Genomic DNA, 16905 nt, shown 5'->3' on the forward strand with positions numbered 1-16905 from the left:
ATGCGTGGGTAGGCAAAGAGGATGGGGAAAAGAAGTAGGCCCTTATTGGCACCACATGACTCTAGAAACTTAAAAACAGGTACTGAAATTAGCTAGCTTCCCCAGAGAAGTTTGCTGACAACAGAAAAATTAAAAGGCAAATATACCTGATCATTTCAGACCCAAAATATTTTCTTTAAGTAGCACAGATGGTTTAGGTCTGTCTGACAAATAATATGCCTGAGGATATTAGTGAAATTATCCTTAAAATATGAGTAACCCTTTCAAACACGCTATTGTTCCTAAGTGCCGTTGACATGGTTACTCATAGCGATCCTGTATATGGTTTCCAAGGAGCGGCTGGTGAGTTTGAACCACCGATTATGCAGTTCAAACCGACCTTGAGGTGGAGCGCTTATTCTATAGCACCATCCCAGGCCTGCCTCAGTGAGTTTTCTATCACAGTGCCTCTTCTCTGTCCTTATACACACAGGCATGCGCTCTGTATGTACACTATCTGAGAACTGTTTTGAAGCTGTGTGAAACACATACAAACCAATTTTCTACCTAAACTTATCAAAGGAGATAGTTAATTGTCTTTTTTGGAATTCTGCCACAATATTGGTATCTTTCGAAAATACACGTATCTTAGGAGAGCTGGTGTAGTGCTGTGGGATAAAGCACCAGACCGCAAGGTGGGTTTGAAGTACAAGGTCAGTGGTTCTTGGGAACCCTACACAGGGTCACTATGAATGAGAACCAACCTGAAGGCACTTAACACCAACACCAAGAGTGCTATGCAGAGTCTGTGTGCTCAATACATGAGTAATTATTCAAAAACAGTTTCTTGGTTTTTTTTGGAAAGTTGAATAAAATTAAGATTAAAATGTTCAACACAAGTTGATTCATTTAACTGGCATATCAACTACAAACACCTTCAAAGACATCGAAAACAGTTAACTTGGCTAAATATGTTTTTTATCATCTCTATTGGCCACGTAACTTCCTAGTCCTAATGTATGTAAGTAAGAATACAGCATCCTACTCTATAAGAACATCTGGAACACAGACCGTAACCATCATTTTCTCAAAAAGTGAACTACATCACTTACCACTTACAAGTATCTTCATGATCTTGCTGAAGCACGTGTCAAAGTAAATTTATGTACTGCCCATCAACAAAGTTTTTCTTTAAAGAGACAAGCGGTATTCTATATGTATAATTACAATGATGTTCTTGTTGTTGTTAAGTGCCATCAAGCTGGTTCCGACTCATAGCAACCCTGTATAGTATTTCCAAGGAGTGCCTAATAGGTTTGAACCACTGACCTTGCAGTTACCAGTCCAGTGTTTGTCCTAGAGTGCCACACCAGTTCAATTAACATAGGATGAGTCAAATCATGTATCTTTTAATTCAGAAGTATTTGAAGTATACTGACTAGGCTTCTATAAAGGATAGGCAACCAAATCTATTCTCTTTACATTCATGGAATAATTTCAATGCATCAACTGGTAAGATCAAAACATTCTCAAAATAGCTCTTGCTGCTTCCATCTCACTTCTAATTACAGTTTTACCAAGAAGACTGTGAATTCATATTTAGAAGGAGGATGAGTCAATGGAAATTCAGTGGAACTCTTTAAAAATGTCAGTGATAGTTAAAATACAAGTTATCTCAGGTCACACTTTTAATACTATATGTATTTTTTAAATGCATTTATGAGTAGAAAGAGACCTAATCTGACAAGAAAACTCTGGAATCACGATCCTAATCCAACTACTGGCAGAATAAAAAGGTCAAAACGAACAGATTGCTACCTATGGCACTGTCTGTTGTGCAGTCTTTCAAGAGCTCACCATATACGCCTCCATCAAGAACCAACACTTTACTTAAAAGCTTGCAAGCAGCCATTCAAGGTACAATGTTGGACTCTGTTTGCTTGGAGCAACAAAGGAAGAAGGGTAGACAGGAAAAGGAAGAATTGGACTGAGCCAAGCTATCAGTACTGACTACCACTCATCTGTCAGTTTGTCATACTGTGATGGCTTCCTTGCAGCTGTGACACTGGAAACAATGCAATCAGTATTATAAATACCACCAGGATCACCCCTAGTGGAAAGTTTCAGCAGAGCTCCCAGAATAAGATTAGGAATAAAGAGATGCAGACCACTTCTGAATGGTTAGCCACTGAAAACCTTGTGAACAGCAGCATAACATTGTCAGACTGGCAGATACAGTGCCAGATGATGAACCTTTCCACTCAAGGTACAACTAGGGAAGATCTGCCTCCTCAAAGTGGAATTTCACTACAATGATGTGAATGGAGTAAACCTTTTGGGACCTTCATTTGATGATGGCACCCAACTCAAAATAAGAAGAAACAGCTGCAAACATCCACCAATAATTATAATGTGGAATGCACGAAGTATGAATCTAGGAAAATCAGACATTGTCAAAAACGAATGGAACACTCAGAGATCAATATCCTAGGCATTAGTGAGCTGAAATGGACTTCTATTGACCATTTTGAATTTGACAATATTATAATTTACACTATGCCAAAAATGCAAAACTGAAAAGGAATGGCCTCACATTCATCACCAAAAAGAACATTTCAAGATCTATTCAATAGGTACAATGTACTTTGTTACAGGATAATATTCATATGCCTACAAGGAACCTGTATATAGACCAATAGGCAGTTTTTTGAACAGGGGTTCTTTCACCATACTTACTCAAACTGTATGCTGAGCAAATAATTTGAGAAGCTGGATTATATGAAGAATAATGAGGCATCAGGATTAAAGGAAGATTCATTAACAATCTGCAATCTGTAGATGATACAACCTTGCTTGCTGGAAGCAAGAGGTCTTAAGATACGTGATGGTCAAAGATAACATCCTTCAGTATGGATTGCACTTAAATGTTAAGAAAACAAAAGTCCTCACAACTGGACCAGTAAATAACATCATGATAAATGGAGAAAACATTGAATTTGTCAAAGATTTCAATTTGCTTGGATTCACAAGCAATAATCATGGAAGCAGCAGCCAAGAAATCCAATAACACACTGCATTACGCAAATCTGCTGCACAAGACCACTTTAGTGTGTTCAAGAGCAAAGACGTCCATTTGAGGACTACGGTGTCCCTGACCCAAGCTACAGTATTTTCAATAGCTTCACATATATGTGAAAGTTGGAGAATGAATAAGGAAGACTATAGAAGAATTGATGCATTTGAGTTGTGGTGTTAGAGTAGAACAAGCAAATGTGTTAAAAGAACAGCCAGAATGCTACTTTGAAGACAGAATGGTAAGACTTGATCTCTTATACTTCAGACATGTTGTCAGGAGAGATGAGTCCATGAACAAAGACATCTTGCTTGGTAAAGTGGAGGGTTGGTGAAATACAGGAATTGGCACAGTGGCAAAGCAATAAACTCATGCGTAATAACAGTTGTAAGGATGGTGCAGGACCAGACAATGTTTCGTTCTGTTGTGTATACGGTAACTATGAGTTGGAACTGACACCATGGCACCCTGACAACAAGGAAGATCAGTTAATACCACTATTATTCATATTTACACACCAACCACTAAAGGAAGTGATGATGAACTTGGAGAATTCTACGAACTTCTTCAATTTGAAACTAATCAAACATGCAATCAAGATGCATTGAATAACTACTGGTAATTTGAATGCAAAGACTGGAAACAAAGAAGAATGATCTGTAGTTAGAAAATATGGCCTTCATTATAGAAATGATGCTGACAATGGCATGATGCAATTTTGTAAGACCAATGACTTATTCATTACAAGTATGTTTAGTAAACAACATAAAATGCGACACATGAACCTCACCAGATGGTATACCCAGGAATAAGATGGACAACATATGTGGGAAAAGATGGTATGGAAGCTCAATATTATCAGCAATAACAAGGCCAGGGGACAGACTATGGAATAGACTGTCAATTGCTCATATGCACGTTTAGGCAGAAATTGAAGAAAATTGAAACAAGTCCACAAGAGCCAAAACATGGCCTTGAATATATCTGGTCTGGAGATGCTGGTGTGGCGCTATGGGTTAATGCACTGGAGTGCAAAGTCGGTTTGTCCCACAGGTCAGTGATTCAAGCTCACCAGCCGCTCCTTGGAAACACTACACAGGGTTGCTGTGGCTCAGAACCGACTCAATGGCACTTAACAGCAACAATATCTCATCTGAATTTAGAGACCATCTCAAAAACAGATTTGCTACATTAGACACTAATGAACGAAGATCCGAAGAGTTGTGGGATGACACCAAGAATATCATACAGGAAAAAGACAGGAAAGACAGAAAATACAAAAAATGGATGACCATCAAGGGAGAAGAGTGGAGTGCGGGATCCTATCCAGAGAAGCAGTGACACCAGAGATAGAGGCAGAGATGATGACGTGGAGAGATGAAACAGCTGGGAACTCTGGACTCAGGGAGAGAGAGGGGCTGTGTACTGATAGCTTGGAGGCAGGCTTTTGGGGTGTACCCTTTGGTTGTTTGAATGGCTATATATGCCCAAGTGCTTCGGTGTATATAAAAAACAACAACAAACAAAACAGAGGGAAGGGAAGCAAATGCTGTTGAATGATGATTGATGCATGGAGGGTATTTATAATTGCAATGAAATGAAACACAAGAGAATAAATGTAAAGCTGATGTTCTCCCATGTAAACTATCACTCAATTCACAAAAAAAAAAAAAAAAAAAAGTATGTCAGAAGAAACTCTGAAACGTACTTTTGATCATAGAGAAGCTCAAGTGAATGGAAGACATAAGAATTAAACAGAAAATTTCAAAGGGCAGCTCAAAGTCAAGTAGTATAAAGAAATGTGCAAAGACCTCGAGTTAGAAAACCAAAATGGAGAAGCACAGTCAGTATTACTCAATATTACAGGATTCCATGGATAAAATATTGAATGATCTAAAAGCATAAAAAAAAAAAGAAGAAGAAGAAAGAAAGACACAGAGTCACTGAATCAGAAAGAAATGGTCAGCGTTTAACCATTTCAAGAGGTTCATTTGATCATGAACCCATGGGGCTGAAGGAAGAAGTCCAAGCTGCACTGAAAACATTGGCAAAAAAACAAGATGGAATACAAATTGAAATAGTTTAACAAACTGATGCAGCACTGGAGGTGCTCACTCATTGCCAAGGAATTTGGAAGACAGCTACCTGGCCAACTGATTGGAAGAGATCCATATTTGAGCTCATTAAAAAAAAAAAACGTAACCCAACAAATTCAGATGTCATTGAACAATATCATTAATATCACACGCAAGTAAAAGTTTTACTGAAAATAAATTAAAAACCCACTGCAACAGTGCATCGACAGGGAATCAGCACAAATTAAAGGTGGACTCAGAAGAGGACATGGAACAAGAGAGATATCATTGCTGAAGTCAGATGGACCTTGGCTGACAGCAGAGAATAACACAAAGATGTTTACTTATATTTTATAAATCATGCACAGTTTCCCCACTTTGCGTATCATAACAAACTATGGATAACATTGCAAGGAATGGGTATTCCAGAACACTTAGTTGAGTGTGTTCAAGAGGACCTATATGTTGACCAAGAGAAAATTATTGGAAAAAAACAAAGGGATACTAAACGGTTTAAGATCAGAAAAGGTGTGCATAAGAAATGATCTTGTACTCTTTCATCCTACTTATTCAATCTGTATGCTAAACAAATAATCTGAGAAATTGGATTATATGAAGAATAATGAGGCATCATGATTGGAGGAAGACTCATTAACAACCTGCGATATGCAAGTGGTACAATCTTGCTTGCTGGAAATGAAGAGGACTTAACATATTTACTGATGAAAATCAAAGACTACAGTCTTCAGTATGGATTGCACCTCCATGTAAAGTAAGTGAAAATCCTCATAACTGGACCAATAAATAACATCATGATAAATGAAGATGAGATTGAAGTTGACAAAGACTTTGATTTATTTGGATCCATAATCAACACTCATTGAAACAACAGTCAAGAAATCAAATGACATTGCATTAAGAAAATCTGCTGCAAAAGACCTTTAAAATGTTCAAGAACAAAGATGTCAGTTTTAGGACTACAGTTGACCTTACTCAAGTCTTATTACTTTCCATCACGACATATGTAAGTGAAAGTTAGAAACAAATACGGACGTCTATAGGAGAATCAATTCATTTGAATTATGGAGTTGGAGAAGAATATAGAGAGTACCAAGGACTGCTAGAAGAACAAACAAATCTGTCTTGTAAGAAGTGAAGCCCCAGAATGCTCCTAAGAAGGACATCAAGCCTGGTAGAGAAGAGGGTTAGCTAAAAAGAGGAAGACCCTTAATGACATGGACTGGCACAGTGGCAGCAACAATGGTGTCAATATGTACCAATTGTGACGATGGCACAGGTCTGAGCAGTGTTTCCTTTTGTTCTTCAGAGTTGCTATGAGTCGGAACTGACTCAATGACACCTAACTGCAACAACAATCAAGAAACAAGAGAATGCATGTCATAGAACCCAGTGATATATAGATCCTCACATTATTTCTATAATTTCTTAGAGAAATAATATACCTGGGAGCAAACAGCACCTGATGCTAAGACAACACATAGTCCATTCCAACTACTCTCAAAAAAAGCAGACAAGCCAAAAAAGAAAACAGTATTCAGAGTATTCAGAAAGCCAAAAATGTCTACTTACCTTAATCTTAGTACTAGACTGATTGGGACCTTGGTTTCTTGTGAGCCTGCTCCTGAAGTAAGAGCCTAAAATGCATTGAAAGATATACAGTCACTGCCAGAAACATTCAAAATGGAGTAGCCCAAAGGGTCAATTGCAGAGGAATCATTCAATTGGCAGCAATTCTTTTCATCTCCAGATAAGGTCATCTTAGTCCCTAGGACAGTCCTTGCTACAGTAGAGTATGTACACAAGGCAACAACATGAGCTGAAGTCAGTCTGAGTACCAGAACTTAAAAGGTAATTCTCAAACCCATATAGCATATTTAAATTCTGTACTTTCCAGACCCCGGTTCTCACTACAGAGATGAAAGAAGTGAAGTTTGATATATATATTTGTTAACATTTAAAGATCTTCCAATGCGCCACACAATACAGCCTAAATCGGCTGCCTCCTAGGAATGTGTCCAAATCTGAGATTACAGATCTGTTTCGGAGTAAGTTAATCCTCTCTGAAATCCCTTGCTTGCTGGCGAAAATAAATTCCACTGAAGTTATCAAATAAAATCAATCTTATCCATCAGTTTTCATAAGAATCTTTTCCCATATAATATACAGACATGAGAGCTAGAATGATGAAAAGGTTTAAATCCAGTCAGCATCATGACTGTGAATTGTTTGAAGCAATGGACTCCAAAATTGGAGCATAAGATGATTTAATGGGATATAAGAAGAAAAAAATCACAACTTCCATTTCTATTTATTTTCATCTAAAATATGAAAATGAAACTTACAATATTTAATAAAAGAATTGACTCTGGAGCTCTTACTGTAAGCATGTAGCATAAGGTCAGGTCAAATATAGTAACTGAGTTTACAGAGGGATAGGCAAGTGACTCTACAACACAGAGTTCATAGTGGGGCCTTTAGCCATTCAGTTGCTTTTAATGTGCACAGTTTAATGAAGTCTGTGTTGTGATTTAGTAAGTGGATTTATGTATTACCTAGTTAACTAAGTCAGACTTCAAAAAATTGACCGTATCTGAAAAAGATTAATATGGAAAATCCATAGATTGAAGATTGTTTTATTAAGAAATACAAGCATAAATGAACAAGAAAACAGTACAGTGGACAATACTGTCACTGATAGTATAAGCTCTGTTGGGTGAAGTAAAATACAATTATCAAGAGCTGATAAGAGATCAATTTAAAAATGTAGCATGCTTGAGATGTTTCAGTTTTTAACTGCTAATGCCAAACATAATGTGTGATCCTCAAAAACTATCATATAAGCATAACTTTATATAGCTCATTCCTAACTTGCTTCAAAATATACCAAGATATCAAATTATGTTGTATTCCAAATGAATCTGCTTTCCTCATCTACCCAGAGAAGGTCATTACTGAGTAGATCCCCACTTTACCTGAGTTGTTTTTGTTGGCTCTGCAAGGGTTGGGACAGAGACTTGAGTTGGCTGGGCAGACATCTGTCCAGCTGGCTGAGGTAGATAAGCAGGGATCTGTTCTGGAACTTGGAGCAAATTACCCACGGGATCTGCTGTTGGAAAGAGCTGTAACAAAAACATAATACAATGCTGCCTAAGTAGACTAGAGAGGGAGCCAGGGCTACTGATAAGCAAGTAAAACTTGGCTGTTGCTGTTGTTAAGTACCATCGAGTCGGTTCCGACTCACAGCAACCTTGTATAGGGTTCCCAAATTAACTGCAGGGTCTGAAATGCTGACCTTGTGGTTCACAGTCCAGTGCTGATCCTATAGTGCCAAATCAAGAGTCCAAAGTAGAACCTTACTAGGAGACATTTTCAAAGTAGTTTTCATATATTGAACTGACATGGTGCACTGGACCACAATATTGGTTTGTGTAACAAGGACAGTGGTTCAAACTAACCAACCACTCCTCGAAAACGCTATGCAGGGTGGCTATGAGTTGGAACCAACTCGACGGCACTTAACAACAACAACTGGCAATTGATATGTCTTTGAATACCCCTATCCCAAATGAGAACCAAACATTTCCAGGTCAACAATTGCTTTTTTTTACAACTTTTTGAGGTGTCATTTATATTTCAAGTTCATGCATTTTAAGTTTTTAGATTTTAAGGTTTTCAGAAAATGCATACAGCTGTACACTCATCACCTCAGCCAGTTTTAGATCACTTTCCCCATGTGCAGTTATTTCTGCTCCCTACCTGCAGTCCCAGGAAACCACTGATCAACTTTGTCTCTATTTATTTGCCTTTTCTAGGCATTTCATGTAAACAGAATCATGCAATATACGAAGAGGCTTCCGTCAAGCAAAAATAACATCCCTCAAATACAGAGTTTTAAGTATGAAACACAAGATTACAGAAGCAACATTTTCCTATGTCTAAGGGCCTCCCGTGATTCATAAAGAAAGGCAATACTCAATGATTCCTTAACATATCTGAAATGCATTTCAAAAATGAACATGAAGTTTTAAAACTAACATGGATACCATATGTATTATTTTAGGTTTGAAATATTTCAAAAATTTTAACAATGTGATTTTGGGAAAAAAAGACTGAGGTTGAGTATATATTGAAAATTGTAAGTAACTAAAAAAATCAGTACAGTGAGCAAAATTTTAAAGAGCAATTTAAGAAACTGGAAGAGGGAAACAAACTAAAAAGACAGTAAGAGAGGCCTAATAGCTGATGAAGTCCCTGGTAATGTCAAGGGTTAATGTTCTTACTACTAATCAAAAGGTAGGTTCAAGTTCACTAAGAGGAGCCTTGGAAGAAAGGTCACAATTTAATCCATGTTGTTGTTGTTGTGTGCCATGGAGTCGGTTCCGACTCTTAGCGACCCTGTACAGGGTTTCCGAGGCTGTAAATCTTTACGGGAGCAGAAAGCCTCATCTTTCTCCCGTGAAACAGCTGGTAGTTTCGAACTGCTGGCCTTAAGGTTTGCAGCTTGGTCTGTAACCACTACGCTACCAAGAAACCTTTATCTTTTCTTTCAAAATCCAGAACCAATGAGTAACTGTTGACTTCCTGTATATGAAGCTAATGAACACAAAATCTTACTTCCATGTCTTCTGAATTTTTATATAACATCAGCTATTAAAACAACATCTACTTCTGAAAACCCAGTCACTGAAAACACTATAGAACACAGTTCTACTCTGACACACATGGTGTTGCCATGAGTCAACTAGTAAGCAACTGATCTGTTTTTTCTTATGGATTAAATTTTGTCCCCCTAAAAGACATGTTGAAGTTAACCCCTGGTTAATTTGTTTGGCAATAAGGTTTTTAAAGACACTATCACTTAAACTAACAGGAGGTAAATAAATACTGGAATATGTTGTTGCTGTTAAGTGCCACCAAGTCAGTTTTGACTCACAGTGACCCTAGGATTTCCGAGGAGAGGCTGGTGGGGTTAAACCATCAACTGTGTGGTTGGCAGTTCAATGCTTACCCTAAAGCACCACACCAGGACTCCATACTAGAGTATGGTTAGTCCTATCCTAATTCCATATGAGTGCTATCCTTATAAAAGAGAAGTGACATGCAGAGTGAAGACAGTCATGTGACAAAGGAGTTGTGTGGCAGCTACAAGCCAAAGAAAGCATGGGGCTACCCGAAACTGTAAGAGACAAGTAAGGACCCTATCCTACATTCTTCCAAGGGAATATGGCCCTGCTGATATTCTGAACTGCGACTATTTGCCTCTAGAACTGTGAGACAGTAAATTTGTATTTTTATAAGCCATCCAATCTGTGATATTTTGTTGACAACCCTGGGAAATTAATACAAGCTTTAAGATTAGTTTTGAAGATGTTAATAGCTACTAACATGATTTCAAAAGGACATTATATACTCATTGATGTCTACTTATACTAAAGATACAAAAGAGATCCAAAACAAAGTTATGAATATGAAAATATAATTGAAAGTATGTGAATTCACACAGAGATTTTATTTAGGAAAGGAAACGAGGAATAGCCTAAAGTAAAAATCTCTGGATACTCTCTAAAATATCTCCATTCAGTCTCTTAAGAACTAAATCATATCTATCCTACATAGGGTTTCTGAGGCTTTAAATCTTCATTAGACTAGAAGGCCTCATCTTTCTCTAACAGAGCAGCCAGTGGGCTCGAACTGCTGACTTCATGGTTCTCAATCTAGTGATTATTGTATGGAGTCACTGAGCTCCCAAGGATTAGTTAACATGAGTTAAAATAGAGAGAAACAATTAATTTGAAAATTTCACTTGATTAAAACAAGTTATTTCTTGCATACCATGTCTAGCTCTACTCCAGCAGGGGCTATCTGAGGGATGCACATCAAAGTGGCAGAGACAAGGGAATACAGCAAATTACATATGACTCTAGGGCTACCTCCTGTAGGTGATACACATTACTTCCACTCACATTTCATTGGCCAAAAGGAACTCACACGGCCAGTCATAGCTTCAAGTGATAAGGAAATGTAATTGTACCATACACTAAGAAGAGGAGCCAGAAATATTACTGAACAGCAGTTTTAATATAACTTGCCTGGTCCTGGCTTGTTAATATGTTGACATACAATACTTATTTTCAGTCCTAAACAACACAGTACTATATACACAAATGTCTTAGATGATGAAAAAATGTTACTTGTAAGCACTGGGGAATTATTGGTTTAAAGATCAAGAGATGTGTACCATTAAACCCAGCACTGAGCTCTTAAACGAAGATGCCACTAGATGGAAGAATGCATAACAGAAAGGATCCATTAAACGGTCATTCCCCTCAGCTAGTGAGAATAAGATAGGCCAGGCTGACAGGATCCTGCTTTAGTAGGATTCCGTATCAGAAGAGGTAGAAACTACAGAAAACAGAACCTACTGGATGAGAGAATAAAGGAGGAAGAGGTGCTAAAAAATTCTTGTCAGATAAATGCAAAACTACTACTTCCCTCTTGAAGCAGCCCCAAGCCAAAGAAGCAATTCCTAAATTCAGACAAGCAAGGAAGAGCATTCTGGACCCACAGGGCAGCTTTTTAAATTAGTGCAAAGGCACAAATCTGCCAAAAAGGCATCTGTCCAAACTCAGAAATGGTATCTCTGATAAAATTCAATTGGTATAAATTCTCATTTTTCATTTTGGCGTATTAAACTAATATTCTTAAAGCTACAAGCAAATCTAAACAAAAGCATGTATATACTTCTATAAAGATTCACAAATCACAATTACTTACCTCAGAATTTAATGGTTCTTTCACTCGAGGAGACTAAAAGAAATACAAAAAAAGGAGGCTTGTTAACTCATAACTTGGGTCAGTCCTAATCTACAACTAGTGTTGAAATGTACTTTTGTACTACTTTTCATTCTGATCTACACACTAATTTGCCAGTAGTGGTAGTTAGATTTTTATGGAAAAGGACAACTATCATAGTACTGGATAAACAATCTCTCCACGTCATTGTCTCTGCCTCCATCTCCGATGTCACTGCTTCTCTGGGTAGGGTCCCGCACTCCATTCCTCTCCTGTGATGGTCCCAGGGACCTACTCTCCTGGACTGCAAAGTCAGCCACTCCCCTCCTTTTGTTACAAAATGTCTACCTTTACATTTTCAACGCTCATCGTCAGTTCTGATGTAATTATTCACTATTGTACCACGGGAGTCTTATCCGCATCACCTCTCATCAGCCCCACCCAGGCAGACTGGAAACCAACCACTCAGTGGAGAGTCTACCGTCCTCTGCACCCTTTATATATATAATTATTATTTTTTTTTTGTCCTATCCCCCACACCTTTTATCAACCCCATCCAGACAGGTTGGAAACAATGCAGTGGAGATTCTATCTTTCCCTGTACCCTCTGGAATTAGGTTTCCTATTGAAAGCTCCGTAAGCCAGTCACTTCGTGCCTTTGAAGCCCCCCCCCCACCCTCCCCCATTTTGGGTAGCCAATGGTCTAGGTTCCCCATCTTTGTCAACCCTGTGTACCAAGGGGATGGGAATGAAACTCACTGTAAAGATTTGTTCACTCCTTTGTCATACTGCATCCATAAGCATAGGTCAAGTTCATCCAATTTTAGTGGTTTACGCTTTTTCCCCCCCTCTTCTTCCTTCCTCTAGTCGTATTCTGATCATCCAGCCATTGGTGCCAGGTCAAATGGGTACTATCTGCAAGTGTGAGTGTTCTTGTACATTTCCCCTCACTTCAATCAGCTGGATGCTTCACACTCCACTGTAGTCCTCTGGGGCCATGTCCCTACCCCTGGGTCCAGGAGTCCCCAGGTCTCGTCATACTGCTGGTTAGCAACGTCTCAATCCAAGTTAACAGGAGCCTATTGAGTGTGGGGCTTAGCTCACAACCTCATTGCTGTTTTTCCCCCACTTCTCCTTATCGGTGACTGGCATCCATTTTTGTCTTTTTCACCTGTGTTTTTGCTTTCTTCCAATATAATACTCTTGATGTTACCCCTCAACTCTTCTGATTTTTGATCATTACTGTCTAATGTATCAAATCAGTTCTTGAGATGGTCTCTAAGTTCAGATGGGATATATTCAAGTTTATAGTCTGGCTCTCTCAGAGTTGTTTTACTATTCTTCAGCTTCAGACTGAGCTTGCATATGACCAATTCATGGTCTGTTCCACAGTCGGCCACTAGTCTTATTTTGGGTGATGATATTGAGCTTCTCCAATGTCTCTTTCCACAAATGTAATCAATTTGATACCTGTGTATTCCATCTGATGAGGTCCATGTATATAATTACTTTTTTGGTTCTTTAAAATAGGTATCTGCAATGAGTTAAATAGTTGGTCTTACAAAATTCTATCATGGGATTTCCAGCATCATTTCTATCATTAAGGCCACAGTTTCCAACTACTGATCCTTCCTTTTTGTTTCTGACTTTTATAATCCAGTCATCATTAATTATCAATTCATCTTGATGGCACATTTTATCAATTTCAGAGTGAAGAAGTTAGTAGAATTCAGTTTCATCATCTGGCTTTAGTGGTTGGTGCATAAATTTGAATAATAATGGTATTGATTGGTTTTCTTTGTAAGGGTATGGGTATTATCCTATCAAAGACAGCATTATACTCCAAGATAGATCTTACAATGTCCTTTTTAACGATGAATGTGACACCATTCCTTTTAAGTTTATTGTTTAATTTTTGACAACTTCTAGTTTTCCTATATTCATACTTCATAATTCTACATTCCTCTATTATTAATGGATGTTTGCAGAACAGCCTGTTCACGTCATTATGGTCAACTCTACTTTGTGGAGGCAGCTATTCCCAGATGTATTTTGAATGCTTTTCCAACTGAGGGACTCATCTTCTGACACTACATCTAACAATGTTCTGCTGATATTCATAGCATTTTCTTTGTGCTTTTTATTGTCTCTTCCTGTTCTGGAATTTTCATCACTCGTAAGTTGTCCCTCTTCATGGTGTCCGACATAACTCTTAGGCTTCCTTAAGATTTTTTCATTCTTTTTTCTGATTGTTCTTGTAGCATACTAGTATTGACAGATTTATTTTCAAGCTCAGTAATTCTGACCTCCATTGCTTCAATTCTACTCCTTTGCCCTTTCAATGTTTCGTAAATTTCTGAAATCTTAGAATTAATCTCTGGATGTCTAATTACATCTGTTTCAAAATTTGCATTTATTTTGTCTCTTTGTTCTTGCAGAGATTTCCTGAATTCTTCTAATGTGTTTTCTGTGTTCTCCCTGACTTCTTTGATCTTTCTGTCCTTCCTTTGATGTTACCTAACTATCATTCTTTAAAATTCTTTTTCAGTTAGTTCCATTACCTTTTCTTCCTTAGAAGTATTTTCTGGCTCTGCATCTTGGTCATCTGTTTAAGCCATTCCCTCGTTTCTTCATGTGAGCTAATATTGTTTGTTGTCTCCGGAGCACTGTGGGATTGTCATATTTGTATTTAAGTTATGAATATATGTTGATGTGTTCTTAGGCTCTTGTCTCCTGTAAGTGTAGTTACAGAATGGAAGTGTGTATACTGTTCTTGTTCACTGTTTGTGAACCTCAGTTTAGAGTGGGTTTGGCTGGTGCTGGCTGCTGTCTAACATTGATCAGATGGTATGGGAACTGGCACTGGCTGTTGACCATTGGGTAGAGCTGCAGAAGGGACAGTTGTGGCCAGGCTGTATGGATATGGTTGCTATTTCTTATCAGATGGGAACGAGAAATGCCTCTCCCAATACACACACAAAGAAACAAAATAAACAAGGAACCAACAATGAAAAGGTAACAAAGAGAAAAAAGAAAGGGGAATGGGAGCTATAGAACTTAAAAACAAGAGAAAATAAAAGGAATTAATAATTTAAAAAACACTTAAGAATAACTAAAATGAGGAAAGATATAGGAAAATGGAGCTATAGAAGAGGAAATAAAAGTAAGCAATTAAAAAAAAAAACAACTTAGAAAAACCAGTGAGAGGGAAAATGGAAAGAGAGTAGAGAGTAGCAAAGAAAGATCAAAAGGGGAAATGAGAAACAGAAGAAGGAAAAACGAAAGCAGAGATAGAAAGGTTAAAATTCAAAGGAATAGAAGCCAAGTCCCCCCGCAATCCAAAAAAAAAAAGCTAAAGAGGATAGAGAGAAACACTGTAAACTGATGATATATGGAGGGGATAATAATCAATTAATCAATGTAATAAAACAAGCTATATGAATGGTTGAATGTGAAGCTGATGATGTGCCCTGTAAACTTTCACTCAATGCAAAATAAAAACATTTAATTAAAAAAAAAAAAATTCAAAGGAATAGAAAGAAGAGGAGAAGGAGAAAGAATAGATAAACAAAAACAATGAAATAAAAGACAAAAAACACCCCCCCAAACAAAAATCAGTGGAGAAAACCCAAGGCGGGGTGGTGGTGGGGAGGAGGTGGTCCTGCAAAACCAAGGAGTTCATGAAGTGGCTGTGGGAGGGATGTGACTGTGGATTTCCTGCCCTAGAAAAAGTTCCTATTGGCCTTGGTATTATCTATAGTTTAGGACTCTCAATCAGGAAGTAGTTCATGGAGGCCCTTAATGGAGCTAGTTTCAATGTCTGTTAGGACCACAAGACAGCTGGCGACAGGATTATTGGCTAAATGCTAATCTGGTGGCTCTGCAGGTTCCATAGTTACTAAGATGAGCACACCTAAATCCAGACACCAAGACAGAGCACCAAAGTGGAATAGCTGGCCCTCGCCTCACCCTAGCATGGTTTCCACGTGGCTCCAAACTCCAGGAGAACAGGGTCTGTGCTGTGGCTAGATGAGGGTAGGAGCTGGCCACACCTAAGGTCACCAGGGTTGTTGTTGCTGTTCTTAAGTGCCTTCTGGTTCAAATGGACCCTGCAGTCCTGTGTAGGATCCTGCAGCACCATAGCAGGACTCCAAGGTCATTGTGTGTTTTCCACTCTTAATTAGATAATGACAAAGAAGGGGTAAAACTGCAGCCTGTCAAAGGCTGAAAACTTATGTTATTGGTGTTGTTAGGTGCCATCGAGTCGGTACTGACTCTTAGCGACCCTATGTACAATGGAACAAAACACTGCCCAGTCCTGGGCAAGCCTCACAATTGTTACCATGCTTGAGCCCATTGATGCGGACACTTTACAAATCCATCTCATTGGGAGTCTTCCTCTTCTTCGCTGACCCTCTGCCCTACCAAACACGATATCCTTCTCCATTGAATGGTCCCTCCTGACAATATGTTCCAAATATTAAACACGAAGTTTGGCCATCCTGGCCTCCAAGGAGCACTCTGGCTGCACTTCTTCCAACACAGATCTGTTGATTCTTTTGGCAGCCCATGGTATTTTCAATATTCTCCTCTAACACCATTAACTCAAAAGCATCAATTCTTCTATGGTCTTCCTTATTCACTGTCTAGCTTTCACATGCATACCAGGTTACTGAAAATATTATGGCTTGTGTCAGGCGCACCTTAGTTCTCAAAACATCTTTGCTCTTCAACGCTTGAAAAAAGTCTTGTGCAGCAGATTTGCCTAATGCAATGTGTCATTTGATTTCTTGACTGCTTCTCTCCATGAATGTTGCTAGCTGATCCAAGAAGAATGAAGTCCTTGACAACTTCAATCTTTTCTCCGTTGATAAGAATGTTGTTTATTGGTCCAGTGGTAAGGATTTTTGTTTTATTTACATTGAGATGTAATTCATAGCAAAGGCTGTGCTCTTTGATCTTCAT

General features: G+C 38.3%; 1 protein-coding gene across 1 annotated transcript in view; it reads right to left on the minus strand.

The window, feature by feature from the left end:
• Positions 1–16905, minus strand: part of OXSR1 (oxidative stress responsive 1) — a 138155-nt gene that overhangs the window by 4067 nt on the left and 117183 nt on the right. The window contains exons 12-14 of the mRNA XM_006869147.1: positions 11923–11955; positions 8121–8267; positions 6718–6782 (exon numbers count right to left, since the gene is read on the minus strand). Of these exons, the coding sequence (XP_006869209.1) occupies positions 6718–6782; positions 8121–8267; positions 11923–11955 (245 nt within the window). The remainder of the gene's footprint in view (positions 1–6717; positions 6783–8120; positions 8268–11922; positions 11956–16905) is intronic.

Source organism: Chrysochloris asiatica, unplaced genomic scaffold (genome assembly GCF_000296735.1).
Source record: "Chrysochloris asiatica unplaced genomic scaffold, ChrAsi1.0 scaffold00127, whole genome shotgun sequence".
In the NCBI taxonomy this organism is placed as follows: domain Eukaryota; kingdom Metazoa; phylum Chordata; class Mammalia; order Afrosoricida; family Chrysochloridae; genus Chrysochloris; species Chrysochloris asiatica.